The following is a 15,420-nucleotide window of genomic DNA, read 5'->3' on the forward strand; positions in this document are numbered from 1 at the left end:
CAAGTGTCTGCCTTCAAAACGCAAACGGAGAATGGGGCGAAGGGTCGGGCCGGGCCGGGTTGGGCCGGGCCGCTTCCTGCGACTCCGTCTGCGGTGCGCCCCGCCGCAAAAACACGTAAATGAGGGAAATGGGAAACGCCGATTAATTCACTGTGAGCGGGGTTGGGAGCGCCTGTGTTCCGCCTTTGGATACCCCCAGGCGAGCCTCGGCTCCCTTGCCCGTTTCTATCGGCGGGATAATTATGGTGGAGGACGCGCAGGCCTCCTGGCTTTCTCCTGGCTACGGGCACTTGAGGAATAAGAAAAAAATGCTCTAGAGCAAGAAGAGGCGGGGGAAGTGCGTTGCCTGCTTGAAGAAGGGATGGCTGCGGGAGGGGTGGGGGGACGAGGTGACAGAGGGGGTCTGCCCTCCCTGATGCCATATCACCCCAAAGCTTTGCGGTCTGACTTTTGCGCATCCTTTTCCCCACCCTCTCAGCAGGACGGGTCGCGGCTCTCGAGGGCCACGGCCGCGGGGAGTCTCGGTTTGCTTCGGCACCCGCGGGCGGGTGCGTGTGCTGCCCTGGGTCCCGGCCCGGCGGATGGGGCTCCTCCGGAGCAGAGCCGGCTTCGGTGCCGGGCTCTGGGCTTGGCGGGTGGTAGCTCCTCCTAAGACCCCCTGCACCTGTCCCACCTTTGGGCCTTATTTGAAAAAATTAATTATCGTTTCCTAGGGATTATTTACCTCGTAAATTTTTGATTAAATTACTGTTAACCCTAAGCGATTGATGGGACAATCAACAGGCTTTTCCAATCACTATTTTTACTTGGTGAGCTTTTGTTTTGTGTGTGTGTGTGTTTTCCAACGGGACTCACTCTGTAGGTCAAAACCTTGCTTTCTAAAGCAATTAAAGGATATGTTAAAAATATAGATCAAAAATACGTTGTCATTAATACCATCGTGGAAAAAAATGGTCTGCAGCAGGAAGAAAATATTTGGTGCTTGTTTGTAGATTCTCTCACCTACCACCTACTCTGAATGCGTCCTGTATCTTATAGCGTGTCCGGCCCTCATGATTGCAAATAGGCCTGTTTTCAAATGGAAATAGGACTTCCAAACTGATTATGTGTATTGAATCGGAATCACTCGCTAGATCCTCTTGTATAAAATGTATTGAGAAAACCATGATGGTTGCACAGCTCTGTAACTGGCTCCTTCTCATCTCAGGGAGGTCGATCTATTTTGCAACTTTTTGCCATTTGTGAATGTTTCAGCTAGATAATTGCACTACCATTGTGGAAAGGCGATGCACTGACACAAACACACACACACACACACACACACAGAGCGGAGCCTGCTCTGTGCACAGCCCACGCCGTGCCCAGACTTCCACGACAAGAACTCGCCCGGCCTCCCCACGGCAGCGCAGCTCCCGCGCCTCGCCACTGCCACAAGCCCGGCGCGTCTCGGCGCTCCTCCACGCACAGCCTCCCCTGACACCGGGCACAAAATACACCATCCACCAGCACCCTCCCGAGCCCCACGGGACAACGCAGTTCCCCGGTCTGGGTTCCGAGAGCGGAAGACGTATTTAAGACAAGCAGATTGTGTATATGTGCCCATGGAAAAGTCAGAGCCAGGCAGCAATAGCTGTTGCTCACACACCGAAGAATGGGGACAGCCTCCATGCAGAGGTTTATCTTATGGACATGTAATGAGAGCTTTAAATCCTGCCATATCTCCCGAAGAATATCCATTCGAATTCGGAAAAGTAACTAAAAAACGATGAGAGAAAAGAGGCATCTAGACCGAGCAGAAAGCGGACAGCTTCCCTCCCCCTGGGGAGAACAATCGGCGGCAGGAAGAGGGGTTCCCCCGCCGCGCCCCCCTTGGGGGAGGGGAGCGGCCCTGCCCGTCCGCGCTGCCCCGCTCCCACCCACCATCGTCCCGCCTCTGCTCGCCCGAACTTTCTCCGGTGCTCCCTCGGGAGTTGCTTTGCCCCACCTAAAGCAACCAAACGCAGCCGGGCTGGGATGGGGTGGGGTGCCTGGGGGGCGCGGGGAGCCCCCGCGGCCGGGCTGGCCGGGCAGTCAGGGTCGGGGCCGCCTCTCCGTCGAGCACGGCGAGGGCAGCGGCGGCCCGGTACCACCCGGCAGGGTCCCTCCAAAGGGGCTGCCACAGGAAACTCCTGGCAGCGCAGAAGATGACAGTGCTGGGACCTATCCTCCGTCCTTGCCGCACTCGCACAGTACCTTTGCGAAGACGTAAATTCGTCCGCCGCATCCCGTCTTCGATCTTTTTTGGGTTACCGTGGAGGTGCCACGCACTTCCCTGCCATTTACCCCGCTAGGCAAGTGTGGTGTGTGTTGCAGTGACGGGTCCCCGAGCCCCATGCCACTCGCCCTAGCTACGGCAAGGCGCCATTGGCGGTCAACACCTTGTCAGGGCGTTTGGGAGCAGCGCTTGGACGAAAGTCAAAGGGGTTCCTGGCCCGACGTTTGCAGCCCTCCCGCCTGGGCATCGCCCCAGTGCCAAGGACGAGAGGGGCGGTGGGTGCGCACAGCTGGCTCTGCCCGACAGCACCTGCAGCCTGGCAGCCTGGCAGCGCAGGCAGAGCCTGCCATAGCCGGCATAAGAGAGTGCAGAGGGAGACAATCGCTGCTCTCGACCGGCTGCAGCCCCCGGGAGAGGAACCCCGCTGGGCTGCAGCCGACTCGCGAGGGCAGCAAAGCCTCGGCGCTGTGTCAGAGCCCGTCCTCGGCGCGCAAGGGACCCCGGGCCGGGGTGCGGAGCCCGCTGGTCAAGGGCAGGATCGACCCCGCTCCCCTCGACGGGGAGCCGAGACTGAGCGCCGGCGGCAGCCGTGACCGAGCCGGGCGCTCCCGGCGGGCGGCGGGCACGGAGGAGCGCGGGGCTCGGGGGAAGCCGGCCCGGCTCCGGCGCTGCGGCTCCGCTCCCTCCGGCGGGGCAGCCCCGGCGGGCCCGGGCGGAAAGCTGCGGGAGGGTCTCCGTACTGTAAAATTAATAGCGGAGGGCAGACACGGGCCGGCGGGCAGTGCTTCTTCAAAGTAAGAGTTTTCCTGCCTGCTTCTGGTGCCTAGATTCCACAGTTATTGCCGTGCACATCAGCTTAGGTACACTTATCAGACGTACACATCCATAGCTATAATGGGCGTATGGACGCACACGTGTAGACTAAGCGCTCCGCATCGGCCATCCATATGGTTTTTTTCTCTCTGAAGTGAACTAATGCAGATAGAGGTGCAGAGGACGAGCTCCGAGCACCCTAGCTCGCAGTAGCAACAGTGCGTTTGTTAAGAGTGTAAGAGCAGTGTAAGAGCAAAAGCAGAGACCAAGAAGGAGGTGAAGTTAAAGATATTATTTTAAGAGCTTCTCTGAGAAGCAGCAGCACTGAAAACAAAAAGTTTAACAAACAAATGCAGCGAGAGGAACTTGGAAAAAATTGTGTCCCAGATTCACATTATTAGGTCAGTAACACGCTGAAATTATTCAGCCACTTCAGTAACACCTTTGATGTGAAGCAAAATAGTCTGCTCCCCTTACGATCCCAGGTGTTTGTAAGTTTGTCGCCTTATTACTTGCCCAAATATGCTTGTCGTACGTTATTACTTGCCGCGCTATCTCTTGCTCAAATATGCTTGATCGAGAAGAACTCCGGTGAAATCCCCCAGAACAAATGGAAGTGACGATTTCATACTTTGTTCAGTTTTCTAAGCAATACAACTATCGTTTAATTTAAAAAGGGAAAAAACCCCACCAAAAACAAAAACAAAAAAGAAACCCGAAAAAACCCGCAATCACAAACCCAAACCCAAACAAACAAAGCCCCCTTTCGTCCCCAAGAACCCCGCAAACCAACCCACCTCGTGAACACGCGCTTTATTCTTTTCCTTTACTCCTTACACTTTAAGGAGCCCCTGTATTGATGAAGCGCTACTCAGAATGATATGGGGAGTTCTCACTGAATCAATTCAGTAAGTCATGTACGATCACTAAAACCTGCCATGTCAATTCATTTGCTAAAGAAGCACAGCCTACAAAATAATTCAAAATTACTCCGAAAGTCCCGCTGTGTTTAGTGAATAAAAATATTTTTGAGAAAAAAGTTGTCATCTCTTTCAGATATAGTTGTTAACATGAGATATGGAGCCAGTCAGTCAAAACAGACGTAAGTATCTTGGTAAATATTTTTAGAATATACATTTTCATCCTTTTTCCGTTTCTATACGCCAGCTCAGGACAGTAGATTTACACCGTCTTTCGGAAGTAATGCATTCGGCCATTTGTAAATGTTTTTCCTTGTCAATCTGTGTCATGGTAAAAAAAACAAACAAACAAAAAAACAAAAAACAAAAAAAAAAAAACCCAAAAACTATTTCCCTCTTCGCCCCCCTCTAAGAAAAGCCTTTACATCGAAGATTAAATGTTATATTTTACAGTTTTCATTTATAGGTTTCCCAAGAATTTATCTGTGTCGTAAGTTGTTTTAAGCTTCAAAACGAATTTCAGTTTCTTTTTATATCAATACATCTTTTACACCATCTTATTTATAACGCTGACCAGAAGCCTTTGAGAGAAATAGGATATAGAAAACTTTGACCTTACCTGCTCCCTAATGTGCGTGCAGCCAGAAAAGAGAGAGGGAGGGAAGAAAAGTAATTTCACATTATTCACCATTTTGCCAGGGACAGTCGTCTCTCTACCTCATAGGAGCAGCCGCACTAGGTCAGATGTCTGTACACATTTGATACATATAAACAGTATTATCATTAACTTAGAGTTTTGAGGGGTTTTTTTCCTCCCTGATGGGGATCATGAGAGGAACAGCGGGTCAGACAGAGAAAAAAATTCTCAGCTTTGCTCCCGACACGGCTATGAAAGGACTTAAATTCTTCAGAAGTCACTCAGTCTTTAACTCCAGATCCCCTTTGTAAAGGCTAAAGGCAGCGGTCACGAAAAGTTGAACAGGGGCTGCCTTCCCGGCGAGGCCCCTTTACCTGCGCTGCGCTACAAAACTCCTAAAATACTTTTTTTTCCCTCCCCTCCCAGCCGTGGCAACTTTTCTTGGTGTCATCTCAGGGCTGTCTCAGATTACATTGTTTGGGATCCGCACTTTCAACACCGTCTCGAGGTCCTGCGCTGCCTTTTGAACCGAGATGCAGGCGATGTATTTTGGATCAGCTCCCCGTCCCTCGCTGCCCGCGGGTGCGGTGACACCGCCGCAGGGCCCGGGGCAGCCCCGCCGCCCCCGGCTCCAGAGCCCGCTCCGAGATGAAGCAGCCTGTATGGAAAACACTTTTGATATTGTTGCTGTTTTTTGGCCGTAGCAGTGATGTGGTTTTGCTAGGGTTTGGGATTTTTTTTTTTCTTTTTTTTTTTTTGGTTTGGGTTTGCGTTTCGTTTGGGGTTTAGTTTGGGGTGGTTTTTGTTGTTGTTTTCTTTTTTTGTTGTTTTCTTTTTTTTTTTTTTTTTTTTTTTTTCCCCACAGCCTGCTGTGCCACTTTACGCACACTTCATGGAACTTGAGAATGAATTCCTGTTTACAGCAGGAAAAAATGCCCTCCGTGATTCTCCTACGCTTACTAGTAGTGACAGGCAGAGGTGGAGTGGGAGGGAATAGCCATTCTTCACTAGATCCTTTTATCTCTCAAAATACGGGGTGCCCATGGTCTAGCGTGGATAAAGCAGTTATATTGGGAAACGTGCGTCTCTTCCATCATTTCAGATTTGAATCATGCTGCCCCTCCCCTTTGCCATCCCATTATCCAAGTTCTGCATTGATTACCGGGAGACTGGAAACCAGCATATTGGAAGAAGCAGGAGTTTAGATGGGGGAACATATTTTAATTTCAATTTTTAAAAGCTATACAGTAACTAAGTTCTTATAAGTGTTCTCAAGGGAGACTGGAGACTAAACTGTATTTACACCCCTCCCTTCAAATATCTTCATCCTAATCAAGGCATAACTGGTTTACTAAAAAAAAAAAATATGATAAAAGGCAGTATCACAATGTCATAAAAAACTCTATAAAAATTGTTAAAGAGCAGTTTGTTTGCATTTCTCCTGATTGATATGTAAATACAGTTTGAACTGTGTTTGCTCGGTCTCTAGTGCTTAATAAAGAGATGAATTCACCTTTCTGTGGAACAAGTAAACAGACTTTAAACTAAGCCGACATCAGACAAAGTGGAAACGAGTTTATTTAATCGAAACTAAATCTAGTTTAAGAAAGATAAGTCAGTGTACATAATAATCCATTACAGTAATTACACCCACCACCAAATATGTGTTTATGAGGTTGTCGAGACACAATAAAATTACTTTATTTCCCCCGAAGTCTATAATGAAAAGTCACTGACTGGATCTGTATCAAACACGCTAGCTCCAATATTCGGGGGCGGGGGCTGTAATATTTCTCGGCTGTATTAATGCCTTTCGGTGCTCCTCACTTTTGAAGGTTCCCAGGCTTGAAAGAACGCACATTAATTACGTATGAAGGGGAAATGTCGACTTAACCGGAGCACTTTCCCCTCGGTCTTGAGTATAAACTCCGGGAGAATCTAACCCTAATTTTGAAAAAATCCTTAAAGTTAACCCTGCTCTCGCTTCCTCCGCGGAAGCTGGCAGCTCTGCACCACGGACCAGGAATGTCCAACACTTTCTTCTTTAAGCAGAAATAACAGCACTCGGCTCCAGACACTCTGCCGCCCCCCACCCACCCATGCCCCGCCATGCTCAACACCGTGCTATAGATCTGAAATGAATATTCTGCGCAGACGAAGAACAAAAAAACAAAAAAAATTGAATAATCTTTGGGTTAGTTAAGAATGTCGCGGTATAAATTAGGACATAACCTAAAGAATGAAAGGTCTCGAAATTCCTGTTGACACACGTGATGTCCTCCAGTTAGAAATAAGGGGGAAGGGGTCAGAAAGAATCCGATACTTTTTTTTTCTTCCGTGTACTTCCCTTTTTCTCCAGCCAGACTAGCACTTGGTGTCCGACTAACACCGGCTATCTTGTATAAATAAAGAACTGGAGCTTTCAAAAGCTGCTACTTAAATTGGAAGTTGGGTTGTTTCCACCCCAGGCAACCTGTTTTCTTTCACTTCAAAAATATGATTATTTCGTAATACCTCTGTAATTCCGAGGGGTTTCAATGACTGCGGTCGCTTTCTATGGATTTGGAAATAAAAAAACGAAACCGAGCAGCAGATGCAAAGGAAAACACGCTACGAGCTCTTTTAGAAGGGGGATACCTCTTATTTTGCTACACTCACAAAAGGAATATTTGGGACCTGAAAAATAGAGAATTACTGGGATTTAGAACTCGTCAGATACGAGCTGTTTAGCTTCATGTACTTTATATATTTACAGAAAAGTTACCGTCTAACCGCCTTGCATTCCCGATAATATTTACGTTCTGTGCCTGAGCCCGGCGCGCACCTCCGCGCACCCACCCACGTGCGCGCACGCACTTTCTCCTCATCTCCTTCTCCACAAACTTCCCGCATGGCTGCACAAAACAACCCCCAACAAGCAAACAAGCAAACTAACAAACTCCCTCTTAGAGAAACAGCGCGACCCGAAAAGCAGCGCCCAAAGGGACCGAGGCAGCCCGTGTGCTCCACCGAGCCGCGGCGCGCTCAGCCCTCCGCCCGAGCACAGGCACAGGCGTGGGCTCTGCAGGCGAACCTGCGCGGCCGTGGGGGGCTGGATTTGTGCAAAATTAAATGTATGGAAATGTAGAAAATGAAACACAGCCTGATAAAGAAAGTTAATTCAAACTACATGTCGTACACAATAAACTATCTTTTTATTTTGATTATAAATAAGGTGACTGTACTTCCCTTAAAATACAAGTACATAGGAAAACCTGGTAGAAATTATCTTTCTTTTTTTTTTTTTTTTTTTTTTTTTTTTTTTTTTTTTTTGTTCTTACAAGGTATTAAAACTGGACACTTTAAATTGGACTCACGTTCTATACTGACAGCAGGTTCTTCGCTGTTTTATTTTTTTCTAATGGCGTTAGACTTTTGCCTTCTTTCTCCTCCGTGCCTTTGGCATTTGAATTTCTAGTCCCGGAATACTTTGCTTTCTCTAGCAAGAAGTGGTTGAGGTGCCCCCCGCCCCCACCCTCACCCCCCAAAAAATAATCGGGCTAATGAATTTGGACTCGATTCCTTCGGTCTCGAGTTCGTGAATCCCACGCGTTTGCTCGTCCTGTTTGCACGCTGAGGATTGATCCTGTATCCCGTTAACCCTCTGGCCAGCTCTCCTTTGGGAATAGGGTCTGGGCCCTGGGAGGGGCAGGGGCCTTCCGGGCTCTGACAACATCCCGGCTTGTTTTTCCACCAAGAAGTCAAAAAAAGGGGGGGCGGGGGTTGGGGGGGTAAGGGGAAAAAAAAAGGAGGAAGATGTAAGGATAGGAGCGTCGGGAGAGGAAACCAAAGGGGGAAATAAAAAAGAATATTCGTAATGTGTATAATTTATTAGAAGCTTCTTAGGAACTATATTTAAGCCAAATATCTACATAAGTTACAACAGGAAAAGGCGGCGTGCGCAAATAACAAACTGCCGGAGGATTTACGACGGGGTGATCATTGTCCATAAAAAAGGTGGGGGTTGGTTTGGTTGATTGTATTTTTTTCCTTTTCTTTTTACAACAAAATATACAGGCTACTAAAAACTATGGGTTTAGTCCAACTTTTGACAGCATTATACAGCTACAGGTTCACATCAAACGTAAGGAGGAAAATAAAAGCCAAGCCTTTGATGACTCCACGTCTCCATCCGCTGGCCCTGGCGGCGGGCTGGGAGAGACCGGGGAGGGGGAAGCTGCTTCTTGTGTCTGGGTGACGCGAATGCGTTTTTTGGGGGGGAAAACCACCCCATCCCCCAAAATCTCTGTATTTACATGCAAGTCCTAGGCGCTGGCAAAGTGTACATCTGATATCCAAGTCTTCAGACCATGCCTAAAGATGGTCCCCTTTCTGCAGACTGCTCCATGGTTATTAGTCTGAATATTTTTATACACCCCATAGGACAACTTTGGGGGAGAAAAAACATAAAGACCCAAAACCATCAACAGTAACAATAAAATGGAACAAAAAAAGTGTCTCTCTCTCTTAGAGGTCCGCAGAGACCACTCAGTGAAACGGGGGAAAGGGAGAAGAGCATTAATAAGAAAAAAAAATAAAAAGAAAAGAAAACAAAAAGAAAAAAAAAAGAAGAAGAAAAAAGCACACAGTAGTTTGGAGAGGACAGAGATTTGTGTAACTGGGAAAATTTGTTGGATTTTTTTTTCTTTTTTCTTTTTGCCTTTTTTTTTCCCCTTTTTCTTTGTTTAATCCTTTTACCAGGTCCTACCGTATAGCAAGGTGGAGCAAGACATGGCAGTGCCATAGTCAGAAGTAGAAGAGTTTAGGTGAGACAAACTGGAGACTTGGCTCTGCAGAGAGGAAGGGCTGGCCGAGTGCTGTCCCATGTCTGGAGACTGCCCCGCACTGTTTGTCTGGTGGCTCTGATGCTGTCCGAGGCTGTTGCCATTGGTAGCCACCGTGATCGTTGTAGCTGCCTGCTGCTGATGGCTCTGGATAGCTGCTGTGGGTGTGTTGGAGCCTGCTTGGCAGGGCTTGCCATCCTTCACAAGCACTGGCACTGCCACCCTTCTGGGAGACTGCTGCTGCTGGCAGGAGCCGTTCTCCTGTTGCATCTGCTGCTGCGCAGCCTTGTCTTTGGCCTGGCGTTTCATCTTGTAGCGGTGATTCTGGAACCAGATTTTGACCTGAGTCGGGGTGAGATGTATCATGCTGGCTAAATGTTCCCTCTCCGGGGCGGAGAGGTATTTTTGTTGCTTGAAACGTCTCTCCAGCTCGTAAACCTGGGCCTGCGAAAAAAGGACCCTCCGTTTCCTCCGCGGCGTGCTCTGGAGCGGGGCCATGCTCTTGCTCACGTCTCCCAGGGAGCCGAGGCTGCCCATGCCTCCCATGTTCATGCCCGAGGACGGCGCCATGAAGCGGGAGACTGCAAGGGAGAAGGCGGCACGTTTTAGGCGGCTCGGCTCGGCCCGGCCCGGCCCGGCCCGGCCCGGCCCGAGTGGGGCCCCGCGCTCCGGCAGCCCCCGCCGCCGCCTGCCCCCAGCGGGGCTCCGCAGCCCCCCGGCAGCCCAGCCCCGGCCGCGGCCTCGGGCACCGCGCTTCCAAACAGCGGCTCGCGTCCCCGGGGAGCGCGGTGGCCCCCTTCTCGCCCGGCCCAGCCCCGGTGAATAGGGGCGACCACTCACCCCTCGTCCTGCCCGGAGCACGGCCAGCAAAGTGCCCAAAGCGACAGCCGCGGCGGGAGCAGCCGCGGACAGCGGCTCCGCGGGCGCCGGCCGGAGAGGAGGACTCTGCCGCTGCCCCGCCGCTCCCCGGGACGCGGCCCCGGCGCCCCCGGCTTCCCCCCTCGCCCGCCCGGTGCCGGGCGGCGCGCAGGCGGGCGGGCACCGCCGGCTCCCTTCGGGCCCCCGGGCCGCCAGCTCCCGCCCCGCTGGACGGCGAGAGCCAGGCTCCCGCTCCCCGCCGCAGCCCGGCTTCCAACCCCCTTGCCCCGCAAAAGCAGCCGCGGGAGGCTGACGTGCGACCAGCCGGGATGGAAGGACCGGGTACGATTCTCGGGCAGGAGGAGGAATTTGGGGTTTGGGGGACGCGTCTGGGTTTGAGACCGACTTTTGCCCTGTCGCGGACCCCCCGTGCCTTCTGCCCGCGGTGTGTCGGGGCAGCTGCGCGGCAAGCCCCCCTCGGCCACCCAGCCCCGAGCCGACTTACTTGAGGAAAAGCGGGGATCCGGGTTGGTGCCGTACCATCCTGTCGCCGAAGCGCTGTTCCTCATGGTGTCCTGGTAAGGCGGCAGCTCGCTCATGTTGCCCAGGTTCCCATTGCAGTAGCCCCCCATCGTAGCATGGGAGAGCTGGGGGACCCCTGCCGCTGTCATATGGTAGGCGGCAGTCACTGTTCCGTTGTGGCCCATGGGGTGCTGCTGCATGGCCGGCTGAGAAACCTGAGACTGTCTGTAGGCTGACAGGGGAGCCCCCAAGTTACTGGCCTCCATGCCCACTTTCTTGTAGCTTTCCTCCAAAGGACTCAAGATGTCAGACACTGAGAAAGGAGTCGTATGCTTTGGGCTCATCGACATGATTCGGCGGCTGGGGAAAAAAAAAAAAAAAAGGAAGGGGAGGCAAATCTTTTTTTTTTTTTTTTTTTTTTTTTTTTGCCAGATATTCTGGTGTTGCCTTAACGCCGATCTTGTTGGATGTACACGTAACCGAGTGGACGAAGTCCGCCTTAATTGGATTGAGTGGAGGCTCAGGGCTGCCTTTCGTTTGTTTTAGCCAGACGCCAGGTTTTAGGCTGCCACCAGAGGCGGGGCATAGGCACTAAAGCAACAAGACAATAGAAGCCTACATCTTGCCCAAGATAATTAGCTTACATGCTGATGACAAGGTAAACACCTTTAAGTCTTACTTGTCAGAATTTTTTTTATGTCTTTAGGAAAAAAAAAAAAAGAAAAAAAAAGAGAGAGACAGAGAGGACGGGAGAGAGAGGGAAAAAAGAAAGAAAGACCCCGTGAGCACAACTCTTTTTTTTTTTTTTTTTTTTTTTTTTTTTTTTTTTAATCGGGGTGACAATATCGTGGACGGGAAATGGAAGGCAAAGCAAAAAAAGACCACCATTTGACTGGGTGAAAGGATTTAAAAACAGCTCCCGGGTGGCAAGGCTGTCAGCCCAGCCTTTGTGAGAGCTGGGGAAACGGGGTGGAATGCCAGTAAGCCAAAGGACAGAATCTCCCTCTTCCCCCACTAAGTTTGGTCCGGAAGGAGCCCCGCCGCCGGGAGGACAACTCTGCGGAGGGCAGATGTTTCTCTCCGGGCCACAGCTCCCCGCGCCCCGCACTCCCCGCTCTGGCTTGTCAAACGCCCCGGCCGGCTGGGGCTGAACAAGCGCTTGGGGTTTCGCATCTCGGGAACACTCTCTATGCCTCCTAAGACACTCAGTGCAAGGATCGTTTGTCTCCCTAAACCTACAAATTCCTTTCAGCTAGGGATTTTTTTTTTTTTTTTTTTTTTTTTTTTATATCTCAGAGAGGTGTGGAAGACACAAGTTTGCAAAATCAAGCAATAATTTAATTGCCTGGGACGAGAGACCGGTGAAAAATAGGTTAGCGCAAAATGTCGCTTGTTATTCTCCAAGGCAAAGACTCTCACAGTCTCTCGTGGTCCCTCTGAAGCTGAAGCTGCTTTCTAAGGTTATTTATACAGCACGGGAGCTGGATGGAGAAGACCTCTCCGGTCATCTGCTACACGACCTTGCCAATGAATTCCCTGTAGTTTCCAATAAACTGCAATTTCTGGCACTTTCGGATCTGTTCTCGGATCCGGTGTGAAAACAAAAGCGATCCATTCACAGCCACACGCACACGTACGGGCAGCCAGTAGCTAATGTCTTCTTCTTTGAAGAAATCTTCCAACGCCTAGTGTCTCCAAAGCTTATATTTCGGGGTGATCCGGGCGGAGGAGAGAAACCTCCCCTGAGTGTTTCACACCCCGGCCTACGGCCCTGACAACCACAATTTAATACAGCGATTACCTGAATATTAAGAAAATTACAGCGAAGGTACAGTTAACCCTGGGACTCTGAAGTGTCAAGTAACTATTTAGTAATTGCACTTGTAAATATGTTTGTGCTCGGCTGGTTCGTGCTTAAAAATGCAAAAGTGCACTTGCTACCCGGGAATAACTAAATATCTTTGTCTAAAGTGGCAGCATAAATAGCCGGTCGCTTTGTGGCTGTGCTTGATATTAGTACATAAGGATCATTTTGCTTCAATTGGGAGGCTCTCATTCACTAGGCAAGAAACCGTTTAGGAGAAAGTAGGTTCCCGTATGAGAGTTAACATCCTTCAAGTGTAAGCCTCAGTCTTGATTACACTTTAGAGCTCTGCAAGAGGTGAGCTTTTCCACACAAATATAATCGGGGGAACTTTGCTTCAATCAGGCCTCCAGCTCTCTTACATCATCTCAGCTGCTTCTTTCGGCACTAGCTCCCTCACGGCTGAATACCCCAAGTGGGCTGCTTGTGAGTCTGCTGGGTCACCAGAGGCAGAGAAGGGTGACTTTGGGCTAGAAAGGCGTTTGGGTTTTACCTCTCATTTCCCCTCCTTTCTTTTAAAACCTTTCAATCTTATCTATCCAGATCTCTGGAACATTTCTTTACACTAACCCCCCGCACCCCCCCCCCCCGCACCCCGCTCCCTCGCCCCGGTTTTTCCCATTTCTGCGCCTATTTTTGAGTATGGTCTTTGGTTTTGTTCCCACACAGAGAGAGAGACTCGACCTTGCCGTAGTGGTTTGATTGCTTGGGGTTTGAGGCTGGTTTTTTCCACCCCGAATTTCTCAGACACTCCATCCCCATGCCTCTTTCATGAGCCTTTAAAAGAAGGGGGTGGATGGAAGGGAAAAAAATTAAATACTGCAGGATCCACCAAAACGACGGCTCAGTCGGTTTGAATCAGAGGCGAAAGGCGGCGAGCGGCCGCGCCATTGGCGGGGCAGGAGCCGGGGCTCGGTTCCCGTGCGCCGCAGGGGCCGTGGGGCAGCCGGCTAGGCCCGAGGGCGGCAGCGGGGCGCGGAGCGGCGCTCGGACCCGCGGCCGAGGCTCCCGCCGCCCTGCCAGGCCTTATTCATCCTCCCACTGGATGGGCGCGGGTTAAATCGCCTCCCAAACACCGCCCGGTCGGGTTATCCCGAGCCAGTCGGGCCTTGGCTCTGCGCGGGGTCTGGCGCAGGGAAGGCGATGCGAGAGCGCTCCGTTCACCTGTGCTGGGGAGCGGGTGAAACTCTCCTGTGCGCGTCTGAGCGCTGGGTCAGGAGCACACCGGCGCGCCCACGTCCAGCTGCTTTTTAGCAGGGGTAGATGGACGCGGTGTAAAGGAAACCGGTCAGCCTCTGCGCCTGCTTTCCCGCCCCAAATGAGCTATAACGGGGCAAGTCAGACCGTGGACAACGGGCGAGAAAACTTCCTCGCTGGTGTCCTCTCCCTTCACTCTCCCTTTTCTTCCAAGCCCTCCACCGGAGTTTCGTCTGCCAGAGATGGCTGCTCCAGCTTCCAGGGAGGGTGGCCGTCCCGACAGAGCCCTGCCTAGGCTGCCTTCAGCGAAATACTCGTTTACCTGGTGATGCTGCTCAGTAAAACACTCGAGTTAAAAAGAAATGCTAAGGAGCAGAGCAAGGAAGATGAGATGCGTTCTGCCTGGTGGAAGCATTTTCATGAGAAAGGCACGGTTTTCACCCCGTGTTTGCAGAAATGCGGCTACACGGACGTCCCTTCAATAGCTTCTGACCCCACACAATCCTTTTGATAACACTCGAGAGGTGGAAGAATGGGAGACTTTGTCAATCAAATGGTGCCAATCCCAATGGAAACGGTGCCACCAAGACCGCAGAGCGTTTCCTCATCAACTGGATTGCGGGGGCTGGGAACTCAAGAATCAGCTTTTGAAAGTGCGCACAGGGCTCTCCAAAGACAACAATATCTTTTTTATACGAGCTGCCGTGCCTCCCCAAGGGGAATCAAATATGTTCGGCCAGGCAGAGCTCGGAGGGCTCGGAGGGCAGAGGGTAAGGGTCCCACGCAAACCGCACGCAAATTCTTTCTCAACAAGAAACACGCTTTCTAGGTGTAACTTTTTGATACAAAGCCATGAGGTGCTCCGTGATCCCTCTGGATCAGTTCACGGGTGCACGTCTGGCTGCGCCCCCTGCCCAGCCCTGCGGCCCCCGCTCCCTGCGCCGAGCCCTGCCCTGTCCTGCCCGGTGCCTGTCCTGTCCTGCCCGGTGCCCTGCCCGCTGTCCTGCCCGCTGCCCTGCCCGCCCGCCGCGGGAGCAGCCGCTCCCAGAGAGGTCCGACTTAGAAGTGGCAACAGCAGATCTGTGACAGGGCTCTTTCTTCGCGTCTGGTCATCAGTATAAAGCTAACACGTTCATGGAGAGATGTAAATGACCACCTGGAGAAATGGCCCCACCGAGGCATCTTGCCGCAACTCGCCCCTCTCAACCGCTCTGAACGAGCTCATAGAAACCTCATGTGATTGCTTGTGCATGTCGGTGTGATACACCCTCTGGTTCCCCATGTCCCCCAGAACGGAAGATGTGCCCAGCACACCCACGCCGGGAGCGGAGGTTTCCGTAGTGATGGAGTGTAGGGCGCACTTGTGTCTCTGCCGGCCGCGGGCAGGGCGCTGGGAGCCGCTCCCGCCTGGAAAGCACATGCTTGGGCGTGTGAGAAGGCAGGAGTCCTCCCAGAGACGCACCCTGCGAGCGCTACCTAGGCACGGAGCGCTCTGGGTGTGTGTGTGGGGGGGAAACGCCTGTTGTGGCTCA

The 15,420-nt window shown here is 51.5% G+C and overlaps 1 protein-coding gene across 1 annotated transcript; it reads right to left on the reverse strand.

The window, feature by feature from the left end:
- Positions 1 to 7,942: 7,942 nt before the first annotated feature.
- On the reverse strand, positions 7,943 to 11,357 carry NKX2-1 (NK2 homeobox 1). Its single transcript, XM_058026399.1, has 2 exons — positions 10,811 to 11,357; positions 7,943 to 10,028 (listed from the first exon to the last, which is right to left on the reverse strand). Exons 1-2 carry the CDS (start codon positions 11,175 to 11,177, stop codon positions 9,358 to 9,360), a joined length of 1,038 nt encoding a protein of 345 aa, XP_057882382.1. The 5' UTR covers positions 11,178 to 11,357; the 3' UTR covers positions 7,943 to 9,357.
- Between the last annotated feature and the right edge of the window lie 4,063 nt (positions 11,358 to 15,420).

The sequence above is a fragment of the Melospiza georgiana genome, chromosome 6, assembly GCF_028018845.1.
Source record: "Melospiza georgiana isolate bMelGeo1 chromosome 6, bMelGeo1.pri, whole genome shotgun sequence".
Lineage (NCBI taxonomy): Eukaryota > Metazoa > Chordata > Aves > Passeriformes > Passerellidae > Melospiza > Melospiza georgiana.